The sequence below is a fragment of the Martes martes genome (genome assembly GCF_963455335.1).
Source record: "Martes martes genome assembly, chromosome: 4".
Taxonomy (NCBI): Eukaryota; Metazoa; Chordata; class Mammalia; order Carnivora; family Mustelidae; genus Martes; species Martes martes.
This window is the reverse complement of record NC_137891.1, coordinates 30,730,068-30,748,083: the sequence shown is the minus strand read 5'-3', so window position 1 is coordinate 30,748,083 and position 18,016 is coordinate 30,730,068. Positions and strand designations below refer to the sequence as shown.

The following is an 18,016-nucleotide window of genomic DNA, read 5'->3' as shown; positions in this document are numbered from 1 at the left end:
GTGGAGTGGTTTAGAGATTAAAAAATTTTTTTCCTATTCTGAATCACTTGTTTTGAGGAAAAACAGGAGCAAGAGGAACTGGGATTTGAAAGCAGAATTAGGAATCGCTCAGAAGACAAAATGGTAGAGAACACAAAGATTAGGGATACACAAGAGGTGACTTTGAACTGTTAAACATCATTTTTTGTCCAGGGAAGTTTTTTGTTTGTTTATTAACTAGAATTATAATTCATAAAATAATTAAATAGGGCATGAAGCATCTGGATCTTTTGGTGACACTGAGAATAGTGCACAGAGAAGACACTCAGTATTGATTGAATGAACAAAGGTATTTTGTCTCACTGAATCGGGCATATCATAAGCAGTTAAACAAAATCTGTTTTCTCTCTTATTCATCACACTCTCTCATCACACTTTCTGAGATCCTCAAATACCAAATTTTTATTTTACAAAGAACAAAAAATGTTCTTCTCCATGTCTGAGAAGAAAATGAGAGAAAACTGAGAACAGAATGGAACTATCTAAAATTGAAATAGAAGCTGTCTATATCTAAGTCCAGAGACTACAACAGCTCCTAATTTTTCTCCACTTTGTCCTACCTCCAATCTGTTTGCTTCGTAACACCAGAATGATCTTTCTAAAAACATAAATCACAGGCTCCTGGGTAGCTCAGTTGGTTGAGCGATCAACTCTTGATTTCCACTCAGATCATGATCTCAGGGTCAAGGGATCCAGCCCTGCCTCAGCTCCCCACTCAGTGGGGAGTCTGCTTGAGATTCTTTCTCTCTGCCCCTCTCCCTGCTCATGCTTTCTCTCTCTCAAATAAATAAATCTTTAAAAAAATGAAATATAAACCACATATGACATCACCAATATTAAAAATGCTAATGGCTTCTCTTGGCAGTCAGAACAAATTCCGAAGTTCTTAGCCTGGCCAACAAGGTCCTACATGATCAGACCCCTGCTTACTTCTCAGATCTCATCTTGCCACTCTAGTCCTTGTTTATTATGCTTTAATCACACTGTCCTCCTTTTGTGCCACCCCAATATGCCAAATTCATTTCTACCTCAGGACCTTTGCACTTGTAGTTGCCCATACCTTCCCAGATACATGGGTGATTTCTTACTCAATTCTTGCATAGGGAGGCCCTTCCTGGACACTGTCTGTAATATAACTCCTCACTATCCTCCATCAAGTCATCCTGTTGTATTATCTTTAAAAAATCATCATTATTGGGGTTGCCTGTGTGGCTCAGTGGGTTAGGCCTCTGCCTTCGGCTTAGATCATGATCCCAGGGTCCTGGAACCGAGCCCCACATCGGGCTTTCTCCTCAGCGGGGAGCCTGCCTACCCTTCCCCTTTGCCTGCCTCTTTGCCTACTTGTGATCTCTCTTTCTCTCTGTGTCAAATAAATAAATAAAATCTTTTTTAAAAATCATCACTATTGCAAATTATCCTGTCTGTTCACTCATGTGCTGTTTCTCTACCCCATGAGGATTTCAGTTGCAGAGTCCTGCCTCTTCCAGATGGAGCTCTCCAAATTGCCAATGCTCAGCATGGAGTCCACAATGGCACAGAGTTAATTGTTGAATGATATGCTAGACAATGGACAGTGAGTTATTTTTCAAATTGGGTCACTGTCAGAGATAAGGTAGCAGGCCAGGTGAAGGTTAAGTGGGACTTCAGTGAAACAATCTAAAAGTCTAACTCTAAAGCAGCATCTGAATGTGGGAAAAGGAAGGAGACAAATCCAAAATCTCATTTAGGCCAGCACCAGTGTCAGATCATCTCTGGCCACTTTTGTACACAAATGTCAAATCTTTCTCTCCTTTCTCCATCACCTTGTCCAAATAGCTGCTTTATTTCAATTCTCTCTCTGCTGATGTATTAAAATAGGCCTGAAGTTTAAAAATGAAGAACTGAGAGAATTGTATAGGAAACTATGATAAACTGACCACTTTCTTGCCATGTGTCTATGAAACTTGCTGCTTAGCAATAATCTAAGTGTTCCATTAAAATGACAAAAGGAATTTTATTCTTTGGCCTAAACATATTCCAAAGCACATCTCTGAGAGAGAGAGAGAGAGAGAGAGAGAGACAGAGAAAGAAAGAACAAACGAATGAACTAGGAAAGGAAAGGAAAGGAAAAGAAAAGGAGGGAAGGAAGGAGGGAAGGGAGGAAAGGAAGGGAAGTGAAGGAAAGGGAAGGGAAGGGAAGCGAAAGAAAAAAAGGAGAGCAAAGAGTATGTGAAAAAAGCCCCCAAGGAACCATTTCAAACCTTAAATTTTGCAGCATAAAGCACAGAATAAGGAAGACATAAAACTTGAAACTGAGGATTTATAGCCTCTAAAATGTTAGTCTTAATTAAAAAAAAAAAAAAAACTAAAATTGGGGTACCTGGGTGGTTGCAGTTGGTTAAGCCTCCAACTCTTGGTTTTGACTTAAGTCATGATTTCAGGGTTGTGAGATTGAGCCCTGTATGGGCTCCATGCTCATTGTGGAGTCTGCTTAAGACTTTCTCTCCCTTTCCCCCCTGCCTCTCCCCCATTCTCTCTCAAGTAAATAAATAAGTCTTAAAAAAATAAACTAAAATTTAAACACAAAAATGACTAGTTTCTCAAACCAAGTGAGGTAGACAATTTTGGCCAGCTTCCCTTTAATAATTTAAAGAGGGCCTCTGATCTTCCTTAAAAGGAAAATCTCCCTCCAAAGAAACTTTTTCACCAGCTTATTAACTTTGAAATCAGCCTTGTTTGTAGTTTATACTTCCTTTTACTTTAATTATGCTTTTCAAATGAAAAATATAACACAAGGTATGATGCCTTGGCAATTAGAGTTTTACAGAAAAATAAAGGCCGCTATGTGTTCAAAGAATCAGAAGATCACCATTTTACAAAGTTGATGAAATAATTTATTTGGTCAGTGATGGGCAGTGTGACAAAGTACCACGTTCCAGGTTAATTTCCAAGAGGAAGGTGGACAAGTAAGAGGGAGAGACGTGGAGGCTTCTATCCTAACCGAGTTAAAAGAGTGTCACTGAGGGGGTGACTGGATGGCTCAGTCAGTTAAGTGTCTGATTCTTGATTTTGGCTCAGGTCATGATCTCAGGGTCATGGGATCAGCCCCCTAACCCCCACATGGATACCAAGTTGTATCCATGCTCAGTTCCGAGTCTCTTTGCCCCCTCCCTCTGCTCCTCCCCTGGCTCACATGCACTCTCTCTCTCACACAAACAAACAAATAAATAAATAAGTAAAATCTTAAGGGGGAAAAAAAAAAGCATCACTGAGAGTATGGCAAGCTGGCATTTTGTGCTTCCTGATGAGATGTAGTAGGAAATAACGAGTAATTTTATAAAGTACTCCCACCACGATGTTCAAGTCAATCTAATTGAGCCTTTACAATTCCAGTTTAAAGAAAAACCATGGGGAATGAGTAAATTAAAATGCATCAGAAGGAAATACTCAGAAAAGTTCAAGAATACGGGACAGTATATAAGAACAATTGGTCCAGTTTCTTAAACACCTCAAGAAAAAAAAAAATTGGAGGATTGCTCTAACTTAAAAGGGACTATTATGTCTTAAAAACTAAAATGTCTATAAAATTTTGGGTAGAACAACTGAGGAAATCTGAATGTGAAAGTTAGGTAATCTGAGAGAATTACTGTTACTCTTAATCATGATAATGTTAGAGAATTAATAGTACATAATTATTGTATGTAATGTTAATATTTTATTTATATTATATACAAATATATATTATATTTATAACATGAAAATCTCATTGGGTTATGGAGTTTAGTAGAGGCAGTACTTATATTACAGAGCAAATCCACAGAGGAGTCAGATGGGAACCCAGGTAGTCTGTCTCTGAGTCTGACTTCTTTCCTATAGGCTCGTGTCACTAAACACAAGCAGCTTCTCTCTGGGGACCTGCCTTCAGTCAATAACGACTGCTACTAAAATGGTTTCTTTCGTATCACCATGCCATCTACTTATTGCGGCTAATGACATCCAACTTTCCTCTCCACTCCAACACTAAACTAGCACTATGAATCAAGAAAGTGGTCAAATTTCTCTTGCTCCTTGGAGTACAGAGAATATGCTGTCATCTAATGTTCTTAGTTGGTCAAAACAACTTTGCAGCAGAGTGTTTCTGTTCAAAGTCCTATTCTGACCCATTAGTTATTTATTGGTATATGTAACAATCAACATACAACCTTTACGATGTTACCTTTGGTCTTGGGAGCATCGGGCTGAAATCTACAGAAATTAAGGGTCTAATAATATTAGTTCATGTGATCATTTGACAAGGATTTATTAAGAGCTTACTGTGTACCAAATGCTAAGGATAGAGCAGTAAACAAGACAGACAAAATCCCTGCTCTCTTGAAGTCTGCATCCAAGTACAAGTGTTGGCCAGCTTTTTCTATAAAGGGCCAGATAGTAGATAGATTGGTAGGCCATATGGTTTCTGGTATAACTACTCAACTCTGCCTTTTTATTGGGAAAGCAGCCATACACAACATATAAATGAATGCGTGTAGCTGTGTTCAATAAAAACTTTATTTACAAAAAGAGATTGCAATTCAAATTTGACCTGTGGGTCATAGTTCATGGAGACCTCTCTGAATGGGTCATCAAACACTTTTTCCAGACCTTGTGAGAAAGTTAATTACCGTGGTATTTTCTTTGGATGACCCATTAACAAATTTATTTTACTGCCATTTTAACTACCCCAAGGTTAAATATTTATTCAGCTCTTCTCTCTTCAAGTTAAAGAGATCCAGTGGCTCAACTTTGAGAGCTGCCCTTTCAAATCTATTTCAGTCTAGAGATTGATGCTCATTGATTAAACTGTTCCTGAACTGGCTTAAGGTTGTAATTGTCCAATTGAAGTCCAAATAACAGGTGTGATAGTTCATGACCTCTGAGAAGCAGATGATAAAATGAGATTAGATATGCAAGACATTTATTAGGGGAAATACCTAATTTAAGGGAAAATTGGGAAGAAGACAGAGTGGTCTAGGAGTACCTTCTGACTAGGATGCAGGTCTAATCACAGTAAAGAAGAAAGGGAAGGAAAGGAGATTGAGTGAAAGTCTTAGCCTCCAGGGAAGTTGTGAGAAAGTTAGCAAGGCTAAAGGAGAGCCCTTAACCAAAGTCATGTGTCAGTGGATTCTAAGTTTCCAGGAGCAGGAATGACTAAGTATCACTACCACAATGTGTCACTGGCTACAACTGGCCACTGGGAATTGTGCCCTCTGCACTACACAGTGATTTCAAAGCATAGAAGCTGGAGTCATTGCTCAATGAAACACCCACAGTAGGAGATTGGAAGGATGCATTTCTTATGGCTATACAAAAAGGCTCCACAGCTAATTAACTTGATGGAAAGTTAAGATAGAAATGTTTTAAACAAGTTTTGCCACATTAATTCAATTAAGCTCACTGAGGATAAGGACTGCTTTACTTATGGTTGTATTCTATACTGTACATACTAAAATCTCTTGCAGCAAGGAAATACCAAAAATTTACCTTTTAAGATTTGGTTAAATTCCATTCCTAACACAATGGTTCCTATATAAATAATTGGAAATCAGAGGAAACTCAGCCCAAGTGTCTAAGGAACTACCCCATAGTTACACAGCCAGCAAGTGGTAAGGACAATGAGATTCTAGAATTACACGAGACGACATCCAGGTACATGGTAACATGACGACAGTTGATGGTACCATTGGCACAACAGCAACAGCAGCAGCGACTTTATCATTTATAGAAAACACTCAGGCGTTACTATTAGGTTCACTTACTTTTGTTCTATCTAATTTCTATCTTACCTTCTGCCTGGACCCTTTTAGTGTCTACAACCCTAAAGAGAGAAAGGAATCCTGAGAAAGGCAGGATAAAGAGAGGGCCAGTATAGAAAGCATGTAGACTCTGATGCCAGACTTCTGGAGGTCAAATCTTTGCTCTAACATTTACTATTAGTTGTTTCATCCAGGACAAGTTGTTTTTCCTCTCTAGATTTCAGTTTTCACATCTTTAAATAAGGGATGATGATAGTACCTACCCTCTAAGAGTTTTATTAAATTATTAAATAGCTAACATTTGTAAAATTGCTTAGAATAGAGCTGAACACTAATTATTAGAGGTGGATTTTAAAGCAGTTTGTCTACTAGTGCACCTCTAATCAAAACTGGCCTGTGGTAGAAGCCAGAAATGGACTTATAGGAAGGAAGGGACATGAATAATGTTTGTAACTAACCCCTCAGAAAGAGGAACTGGAAGTAAAGGAGATGTTGGCACCAACTGATAAGAGAGTGAGAAAAACACCACAAGTGAGACTAAGGAGGAAGGTATGGGCATGGTGCTGGTGCCTGACTCTCAGTGCCTTGTCTAGCAGGGTTATTTAGATGTGCTCATTATCTGTTTCTTTTCTGATTATGATGCTTATTGAACACACAAGTATTTTGAAATGGCATTACAGTAAAACAATGTTTCTGCCACCTTTGGTTAAATTCAAGTCTAGAAGGTCTAGAGAGAGGACCAGAAAGCAATAAGTTACTCACCTTTATAACATCATCATGTAAAAGTTAGCACATGAAAATGTATTGCAAATCCATTGTTCTAAGTTCCTAAAATAACTGAGAACCTGAATTCAGTTTAGGAAAAGCAAAACATACCTGTGTGAAACAAAGTAGGAGTAATATGGGAGCAAAAACCTACGGGCAGGCTTTCATAGCACAGAAGGATCTACTGGTCTTTCTTTACAAAAATACCTAATATACAAGAATAGAGTACATTTAGATTAAGGGATAATTTAAAATTCATTTGTCACTTGTTCTTGCATCTGTACTTGAGTGAACTTGAGTGGTTATGTCTAAGTAGAATGTGTTCTCTTGCAAAGGTTCAACTAAACATCATGTGTATATACGTTCACATGAAAATGTTTTGGAGCAACACAGATTAACAGACAGCATAGACAGTTGGAAGACATTAAGATGAAGATGAAAAGAACACCCAGGATTTACTTCTTAAGGTAGGACATAGCTGGTCTGAGCCATTGTCTTCCTTCTTTACCTCCCTCTCATTGCCAGTTCAGTTAGATCTGTGATTTTTTTAGATGTTTTCTATGTTTTAGCTATCTTAAAATTCTTCTTGGTGCATCCAATAAACTTTCCTTGGCCTTTAAGGAGTATTTAGTTTTAGCTGTTCCCCATTGAGAGAAGGTTTTTTTTTTTTTTTCTATGAATTTTCTCTACCATTTTCCATAAAGTACATATTTCTTAGACTTATGGATGTAGAACAAGTTGTTATCTCTTCCAAAAAAAAAATAAATAAAGGGGGATTTGGGGCGTAGAAAAAAACAAAGCCCTGCCATGTAGGTCATTAAAACTTGTAACATAAATGCATAAAAATTTCAAATGTTCACTCAGGTATGGTAGTATTAATTGTGTTGTTTCAGTTTTTGAATATATAGAATTCTATGTAGAAGATGGTGAGTATTCTGTTCTTATAAAAAAAAAAGAGAAAACACTCATATTATTTATACTACCAGAAGTCAGTATGTGCAGAAGACCAAGCTTGCCTGGTATGATGATAAATGATTAAGTAAAGTTTCAAACTTTTTAGTTATAATATGTAGTCTGTCCTTCCCCATCGCCTGTGGTTATTGATGATGGTGTGCAGCAAAAAATATTTGCCAAAGCCATATGATTTACTGCTCCAGTGTAATCCTCATTTAAGTTCTTATTTATTTTAATTATTAGCATTGCTAATCAAGAGAGATAGAAAAGGAAAGAAATGAGAATGCCTCCATTTGAGTGCCAGGTTCAATTGACTAGCTGTATCAATATGGGAAAACTGCTCAAACTTTTCTGACCTCTGTCTGCTTTAAATGGTTTTATTAAAAATCATTTGTATATGGGAAAGTTGTCTGTGTAATATATAATTCTCTGTCCATATTAACTGTCATTGTTCTTTATCTTTAAATATCATTGTATGACTTATGATGCCATTAACAGAAGTGAAATAAAACAGAAATAAGGTTGCATCTTGTTTTTGAATTTATATTGCTAAAATATTTAAACAAGGAGGCCCTTAAACTGAGATGGCTCTGATGCCTTGGTAACCTGTAGAAGTAAATCAAAGCCTCAGCCAGAGTCAGTGCACTTCAATCCCAGAAAATGAAAGTTAGGAACAATCAATTACAGCCAACAAGGCTCCCCCAAATAAGGCAACTGCTGAGGCTACCGTCAATCAAATAATTTCCTTGCTTTGCTTCTGCATCTCCTCTGTTCAAACCTTTCCCTTAGCTCCCACAATAGACTATTCCTGACCACGTTCAGCTAAGCACTGCTCAACTTGAGTTGATGCGCACCCAAATAAATTCTTGAAAGTTTCGATAAGCCTCAGTTTATTTTTTAAAATATATTTCAGCTTTGTTTCCAGAAATCAATTACCTTGAGATAGATTCATCCTCTGGGTTTCAGAATGGTAAATGGGATAACCATTTCCATGGTGAAAAGGAGACCAAGAGATCATCTTCAAATCATCAAAAATATTTTCACTCAACTGTAATAGTGGGTTTGTGACTGATGATTAATGGGCATTTTACTGATTTGTACTAAAATAAGTATGATTGTACATAAAAAAAAAGTATGTCATTGTCCATGGTAGGATGATACAGATATTATGTGGAGAGTTGTAATTGACTTCTCATTATAAAATCATGCTAAATGAAAAAATCTACACATTGCTGATCAGCTCACTTGGTTTTCCTGCCTGTCTACTGACTGCACCAAACCTCTGCAGGTGCCCTTGTGGCTGGTGCATTACCAGAGACGAAGCAGGACAGGTCAGAAATGCACATCAAAGGCATCAATTTGACCCAAATGGCTATTCTGTTTGACACATATCATATCACAGTTGGTAGCTGCAGTGTTTATTTGAATTTCAATGCTGATTAAGCCCTTTGCCAGTCCTGTTTTTGCAAACACATGCAAAGCTAAATACACCAACCCTTGTTAAATCAAAAGAAACATGCATAGCACGTCAGGCAGTCATTGTTGTTATTACCAATAAACAAAAATGTATATGTTTCCCCAATTTCAGTGGTGAAATGTGTTCTGTGTTTATGGAGTAAGCTAAAGGGGAAAAAAATCTTCTCAGTGAAGAGTTTGTCGACTCTGGCCCAGGGGTGTACCTGGGTCTCAACATCTGTCAGCTTTCTGGTCTGCTCTGCGGTTTGAGAGAGGAGGCTGGTTCCTATCTCGAGCATGGTGGCCGTGTGGTTCTGAACTGCATTCTGCTGTATCTGGGCCATCTCCGACTTCATATTTTCCACAATGTAGTTCTCAATCTGCAGGAGATAAAGGACAAAACATACTACATCATAAGCAAAGTCTCTTGGAGCATGGACTATTTACAATGACAAAACAAGACACAGCTGGCAAATCAGCCATCTGGCAGGGATCCTCTGAATTTCTGGGAGCCCGGGGAAATGGGAGCAGAGCACACAGGAACCCAGTTGCTAGCAAACTCCTAATATACTGATGCATATATATAATCATCACAATCGTAACAAATATTTGTACTTGGGTAGTGCTTTCTTATTTTCTACAACTCCTTCAACCCTCACAACAAAGATGTGAGTTAGGCACTGATGGCCTCATTGTTTTTCATGGGTTTTTTGTTTGTTTGTTTGTTTTTATTTGTAGTTGAGGAAACAGAATCAGACAAAGGTCAAGGATGAGCCCACGGGTCACCCAGCAAGAATGCAGCAGTGTTCGCACCATCGTTTAAATCTATATCTTGGTTCTCTGGTCTTTTCATTATACCATATTGCCCACTCATCTCTGAGAAAAATTCAGCCTCCTGCTTTCATTTCTGTAATGAAAAGTAAAAGAGCATACTGGGTTAGAGAATTACACAAGTAGTGGGAGGAAGGCAGATGCCCCAAACACAAGTTTTTAAGGGAACAGTAAAGTTCAGACAACAGTATACGGAATGAGCTGCAGAGGCAGGGAAAACATTCTCAGTGCTCCTTTGATTTATTTTAAAAAATAAAATAAAATAAAAAGGCAATGAATGTATAACCCATAAAGCAGCATTTGCCCTCCCCGCTTTGGGTAACATTTCGTCCTCTATGGTGCCATCTTGGAGAATACTATGGTTGTAAAATAAATTGTACCATGGGGGCCAGGTAGAATTATTAAGTGACTTAGTGGAAGGGAGGGTGCTAGGCACTGCAGAGAATAAAGCCGAGCATAAGCACTGTTTGAAAAATACAGAAGAAGCCCACACCTCCCTGCTGGTGCACTTAATTCTCCCCCACCACTCTGTGGTGACTACATTTTATTACCCAATTACACATATGGGGAAACTGCATCCCAGAGAAGTCAGGTCCAAGGCCACACACCACAAAAACAGCCAGACTTGGATTTGAGTACTAAAGTCCTTAACTTTCATACCAACACTCTCAACCACTTGATAGCTCTGCCAAGTTGTGCTCCACAAACTGGGTTCCAAATCATTAACAGCTACGTGAGTTTTACTGATTTAGTGGACCATAATACATCCACTATTTTATAATCCATAGTAACATTATTGTCATGTAATAAATACAGTCTAAAGCTAAATTCCCCTTTGTGAAACCTTGGCAGCTCACTTTCTAACACCATCTCTTGCTTATTTCTATTTATCAAACATAAATCTGCCCCAAGTCAAAGAAAATGAAAGATTAGATCAAACTCATATTGTTATTAATAAATTCTGATTATGTCCTTGGTAATATCAAGTAACTCCCCTTCATTCTTTATTCTGAAATTAGAAGTAGAGGGGAAAAAATCAACCTACAAACATCTGTTATAAAACAAATACAACACAGGTTAGAATAAATATCTAGAAATTATCTTGACAAAACATTTAAAAAACAATAGAAAGGTAATGGAAAGGAGGGTAGGTCAGAGCATCAGACATCTGTCGTTTTGGATTCTGCATCATATTTCCCCTTCTCTCTTAACATCCTTTGACTTTTGAGCGGGGAGTTATGAATGGGTATATTCTTAAAAGTGGGAGGAGAATCTCCATCATGGAGGTGATACCCAATGTATACAGCTGACACTCATTAATTGTCTGTGTTGTTGGCACTGAACTAAGTGCTTTCTTTTTATAACAGTACTTAACCTTTACAAGTTTATGTGGTGGGTATTGCTATAGCTGCTTTATAAGTGAGACTATTGAGGCCTAGAAAATCCACAGCAATTTGCCCAAGAGAAACAGTTAGTACCCCCAATGCCAGAACCCACATTCTCAATCCCTAACCTATTCAATTTAGCACTATTAAATTACTCTGTGATTTTACTATTTAGCACCTCAACCTTGTATATTTATCAAAGCCACATGAGAAGCATTTTAAAAATGCAGATGAATGTGCAACACGCTAGAACTCTGAATTGGAATTTTCAAGGGTATATACTGGACAACTATATTTTTAAAAGCTTCCCAATACAATTCTGATTTAGGCAAAGACCAGTGCTTCTCAAAGTGTGGTCCACAGAATAACTGTCTATATGAGACCTGTTTGTCAACAATCTGTCATGAAATGAAGAAACTGTGCTAAAATGCAAATTACCTATGTCACTAAGCACTACTACAAATATGTGTGTGTGTGTGTGTGTGTGTGTGTGTGTGTGTGTGTGTGTAGTAGCAAGACTCTGTCAATGAAGAAAGTGATGCTCTAATGCTTTAATTTACATTCTGGAGAAAACTTCTTACCTTGTTTGCAAAGTGACAACAATTTCATTGAGTAGCATTGATTTAGACCACCAAATTTATTCAATGTCACATTCACTGCTTACCAAGAAAGTTCAAATAACAACCTGGTTTCCCATGTAGATTTGTCTAGTGAGAGAGAATTCACTAATCAGTGAGCTCCAATACAGATCTGCTTGATATTTAGACATCATTTTTCTTTAAAAGTAGGCTCTATACCCAATGTGGGGCTTGAACTCATAACCCAAAAATCAAGAGATGCATGCTTGACCAACTGAACCAGCCAGGCACCCCTATACATCAATTTCTTATGCAGTTGGTTACTGGGAGTTATTTCCTAGAGCTTAATTTGCTCTGGGTATAATATAATCATTTCAGTCTCCATAAAGGAGGACACCTTCTGGCATAGAGTTACTACATCAAGGCTCAGCTGCTTTGTGATCCTATCTTTGTCCACTCCTATCTATTTATTCTGTATTATTATGGCTTTTCTTAACTGTAAAAGTTAACACCAGCAAAGCACCATAACTGCTTTACATAGGCATTCATCACAAATATCCTCCCAATTCTGCTAACCCTGTTGTAGAAATATAGTAGGTCTCCAACCTATACTAAAATTCTTATTTGGGCTGTCATGATTAGTAACATGTATATAACTCTAGTCAATTATTTTTTAATCAAGTGGAGCTGCTCTCTCTAGAAGTAACTGCCTTTTAATGCAAAAGATAATGGCACAGTTAAGGAGCAAAAACCAGATGTAGTTGATTTAAAGGCTGAGGAGGGAGGCAGAAGTCAATATATAATGTGTGATTAATAAGGAGGGCTACTTTCATCTTATCTCTAAACATTCCTCTGTAGATGTAGAACTGTGAAATACATCTTGATGTGTCCTATCAGCCAGGTTCAGGAAAAATTTGTAACAAATTCAATTGTCCTCATATATTCCCTACTGGTTTTAAAAATATGTTTTCAAAATATGATGGCTACTTCAAGTTTTAATAGAAACATCTAAGATGCAGACCTGAGAGATTATAAAGCAGGAGATTCCCAACTGGAAGCATCAAATAATTTGACTGTTCTGCCACTCTCAGTGTCTGACTCTAGATAAAGTACTGGCCAAAAGACCAGCAAGAGAAGGTAGGATGCCATTTGAAATGAGATAATGAACAATTAATGATGTTTAAAGCAAAGAAATAATGTTAAATTTCTAAAGTGATTTAGTGTTTAAAAAGCTTTCATACACATTGACTGGATTCATACGCCAACCCTACATGGGGAGTATTGGCTCTATTTTCTGATTTAAGAGATGGTACTCAGAGGACTCAGGTGACTTAATAGAGATGAAAGAAAGGACTCAACTCTACCTTCTGATGTTCCTTCCACTAGCTTCAGATTTGGGAGAACTGCTCTGGTACTGGACTGGTTGGTTGATTGATTAACGAATGAATGATTTCCTTTTTAGCCAGTTCACTGAGAACTAATTTATGTACTTCTTCAAGAAAAACATGCATCATTGGAGAGTGATTACTTTATTCTGCTTCACCATACCGGATGCCAAGTTAATTTGAAGGGAGGTAAGAGGTTCTAGGGCCAGTTATGTGGAAAGTTCACTTTGCTAGCACTTTTAATGCAGTGGGTCATTAAAAATTCTTTCATCAATTCCTACCTTTTTTGCTTAGTATGAGATTTATAACATATTTGTTTTCTTCTACCCATTCTATTTCTTGCAAGCTATTCTAAAATAATAACAAAAAGAATAACAACAAGAACACACTAAGCCTCTACTAAGGTTAAGTATCTTCTTTTTAACAGTCTAGGCACTGTACTGCTTCCTCATTTCACTGATAAGGAAACGGGAAGTTAATGTAAATTGTCTACCATCACACATGAGTGGGTGAAAGAGCTGGTATGTTGCTTTGAAAGAGGCTAGGTGGCCCTGCAGGTTGTGCTCCATTCTAAAGACAGTCATCAAGCACAAGCACACTACCACTAATGTCATAGAAAAATACTGGTAGCACATAATATTCATGCAGGAAATACATAAAGTGAAGGCTACAGCAAAGATGATGAGAAACTTGTTTAAAGATAGATAATTTTTCATTTTTTTAAAATTTAATCATTTTCACACAGATTGATGGCTATAAGGTCCTGGGAAATGTTATATGTAAGAAAGCACATATACAGTCAACTGTGTGACAAGTTGCATTATTAAGTAGAAAAAAATATTTTTAAGAAGTCAAGATTATCAGTCATTTGCAGTTCACTCACAAATCATTTGCCCATGTCTTTTGCCCAATGAGTAGTATGACTTTCCAAGATGAGACAACAGTTTTGAGAGAGCTTTATTACTGGGCCTTCAAGATTCTTGCTGCTTTGGGTTCATGAGAACCAAAATCTGTGTGATATTATGACATGTCTTGCATATGAAATGCATTCTCTATCATTTCACTTCAAGGCCTCTCTTAAACAATAGCATATCTTAAAGCACAAAGAATAGAATTTCTCCATGTAATTCTTAAGAAAAAAAATTTTAAGCCCTATAAAAATTGACAAAGGCATTGTTCACTTAAAATATGTTGTAGATTATGTGGACTCTTATTGAATGTTGGTGCATATGGTACTACTCAGTTATGGCAAAACAACCGTGAAATAAAGTAAAAGGGTAAATATGGGAAAGCAATAAAAAGGTAAAACAATGCAAAAAATGCCTTAAATGTTGATAGTTTTATCTAATATCCTTGTTTCATAAATCAGAGGCAATACTGAAAATGCAACTACCTCTAGGTTTATGGTCTTATAAAAAGATGGCTTAGACCAAATATATTATTTGCAAGAATTTCTATTATTAGATCTCCCAGTATACTGTTTCTTTTACCAAATGGCAAACTAAAATTGTCTCTTTAGACAACAGATCTATTTAGCTGACATTTGAAATAGTTTCTGTACTGATATGCATGACATGAATCCCATTTCTCCTTTTGGTATCTGAAGGAGCACTTACTATTTATGGAAGAAAGAAAACCATTAGAATAAGCAAGCTAGAAGAGACATTAAAAATTATGGGCTCCCAAAATCTCATTTTATAGATGTGGTGACTGAGATTCAGAAGGTTCTAGAGAGCAAGGTGAAACAACTAATTGATGTCAGATGTCAGGCTGTGTTCACTCAGTGTGTGGGAAATTCAGACTTACATCATCAAGCTGAGCCAGCAACAATGGTTGCCAGTATTGTTGGCCCACCCCACATTTCCTTATTCCTTGCTTCCTGCTGTTTGCTTCACTTCTCTGGACTCCTGGTTTGAGGTCCCCTTTTGATAATACCAATTCATGCTCCATCAGTTTTTGGGGTGTTGACTCTGCTTTCTGCACTCTATACTTCCCTCCCATCACCGATGTCCACCAGCTAGCTGTTCCTCAGTCACAGAGCCTCAGCATCCCCCTGATTTTATTCTTTCTAGGCATTGCCATACAAGTGGCAAAAACCAGAGCCAGACTCTAAAATTAATTCAGGCTTTATTAACCGTGCATCATGTCAATTCAGTCCTAGCAAATATATGATAAATATATCTTATGTACTAAGTCTGGTACCAGATATGATGTGTACAAAGAGTTGAGTCTTGCAAGAAATAGATATGTATAGATGAATCTTTTTTTTTTTTTAAGATTTTATTCATTTATTTGACAGAGAGAGACACAGTGGGAGAGGGAACACAAGCAGGGGTAGTGGGAGAAGGAGAAGCAGGCTTCCTGCTGAGCAGAGAGCCCGATATGGGGCTTGATCCCAGGACCCCCGGATCATGACCCGAGCCGAATACAGACGCTTAACAACAGTGCCACCCAGGCACCCCTAGATGAATCATTTCAACAGCATTGGTAAATACTCGTTTACCTCTGACTACATTTCTTCCCGTAAATATTATTTCTGTGTGATAGGGAGAAGCTCTCAGCTATTGACAATAAGGTGAGTGGGAGTTTATGATATCACCTCCAAAAGACTAACAGCAATACCCCCACTGAGGCACAGAGAGAAGCTAAGCTATCAAGGGCCTACCAGAATATCCTCCATGAACAAATCCTGCAATAATTTTTCTTGGTTTTGATTCTTTTAAGACCACATTTTTGTGGCTACTGAAAGTGGTCTGTCACAAATACAACCCAGAGTTGGGTCAAGACCCAGGAAAGTCATTCTCTCTCCACCTAAATGAATGAGATGTTTCCTAAGCCAACGTATACCCTGTTAGCCTGGAAGCTCTCTTTTGTACTCGCCTTCACTTATACTCACCTGATTACCAAAAAAATTCAGAATCATGAAATTTTAAAATATAAGTATCTGCTTAATTTTTCCCTTTACATGTTTTTCCCTGCTTCACATATTTTTAAAGGGAGATGGTATATAAAAAGCACAGTCAGGCAGGAGTCAGGTTATCTGGATTTTAATCCAGGTACTATTACTGATATACTCAACAAACTTGGGCAAGTTACTTAAACAATTTTGGTTTCAGATCTTGACCTGTGAAATGAAGGTCTGGATTAGATTACTTCTAATGCTTGAAGCTCTCAAATTACTTGATTTAAAAATTCTCTTTTAAAGTATTAGAGTATGAAAGATTTTAATTTATTATAGAAAATTGAAATATGGATGTATGTATTTATATCTATAACATATATAATACATATCTTTAAAGGCAATTAGGAAAAAATTGCACAGGAACACTATATAAAAGCCTTAGATCAAGTTTCCAAAGCAAGCTAGAATTTCTGGTTTCCTTAATTCCCAGACACCATTCTGTCCAAAATATATTTCTTGTCTTTCGTCAACATGTCCTGGCTTTCTCCCTATGAATGACACCACTATCACCTACCCATTCATCCAAGCCACAGGGAGTCACCTTTTCTATTCTTTGCCTTCATTTTCAACATTCAGTCAGCACCAGACTTTGTTGCTTCTGTCTCCTGAAGAGTGCCTAGGTCCATCCCTCTCCCTACTTCCCTTTACCCCTACTACATCTCTTTATTCTCATGGGCACTGACTTAGCTCAGATTTTGTCATTTTTCTTCTGGATTTTTTTTGGCCCTATAACTGCTCTCCTGACTCCAGACATCCTCCAGTCCACCATCCATGGCATAACCAGAAGGATCTATCTAAAACATAAATTTGTCCTCATCACACCATTGCTTAAATTTGACTTTCAGTGGTTTCCACCACCTGCAGATAAAGTCATGACTCCTTAATCAGCATAGAAGAATCTTTATAATCTGTATCTGGCCTCCTTTTCCCTACTTGTACTTTATGCTCCAGTCATATCGAATTATTTTTCCAAACACACATTATTTTCTTATGCTTCCATGCCTTTGCACAAGGCTTTGCTCTGATTGGAATGTTTCTTTTCTATTTATCTTTTCATTGGCTAGGTACTGTTTTCCAAAACTAAGTTCAAGTTTTTCCTTCTTAAGGAAACTTTTCATGACTCTCCTCTGTAATATCCTTCCTTTCTTCTTCTTCTTTTTTGAATATGCATTTATTTATTTTAGAGAGAGACAGTGAAGTGCAGAGGGGTAGAGGGAGCGGGAGGGAGAGAATCCCAAGAAGACTCCCCACTGAGCATGGAGCCCATTGTGGGGCTTGATCTCGCAACGCCAAGATCATGACCTGAGCCAAAATCAAGAGTCAAAAGCTTAACTGACTGAGTCACCCACATGCCCTCTTCCTTTGTACTTCTAGAGCATCCTATGCCTCTTTTTTTTTCATAACACCATTGTTTTCAGTACACCACAAGCTCCTTGAAGGGAAACAACTATTCTTCCTGGTATCACTTAATACCTGGCCTGAAGTAAATAAAATAAATTTTTTTTTTTTTTTTTTTTTTTTTTTTTTTTAGGTAAGTTCTATACCCAACATTGAGCTTGAACTCACTGCCCTAAAATCAAGACCTGCGTACTCTACTACCTGAGCCAGCCAGGTGCCTCTTGTAAATTTATTTTATCTTATTTTATTTTTTAAAGATTTTATTTATTTGAGCAAGATGAGAGAGTGAGCTCACAGAGGGAGAGGGAGAAGCAGACTCCATGCTGAGCCGAGAGTCTGATATGGGGCTCGATCCCAGGACCTTGAGATCATGACCTGAGCCAAAGGCAGACACAGACACTTAACAAACTGAGCCATCTGGGCATCCCACTCTTCATATTTAAATAAATTCAAATAATACATGAATCAATGAACTGGTATATGAAAATACTAA

At 37.6% G+C, this 18,016-nt stretch overlaps 1 protein-coding gene across 1 annotated transcript in view; it reads right to left on the bottom strand.

The window, feature by feature from the left end:
• The window catches only part of ANGPT1 (angiopoietin 1), a 240,486-nt gene that overhangs the window by 85,926 nt on the left and 136,544 nt on the right, over positions 1 to 18,016 (bottom strand). Inside the window, exon 2 of the mRNA XM_080801088.1 lies at positions 9,209 to 9,364. Coding sequence (XP_080657214.1) covers positions 9,209 to 9,364 — 156 coding nt within the window. The remainder of the gene's footprint in view (positions 1 to 9,208; positions 9,365 to 18,016) is intronic.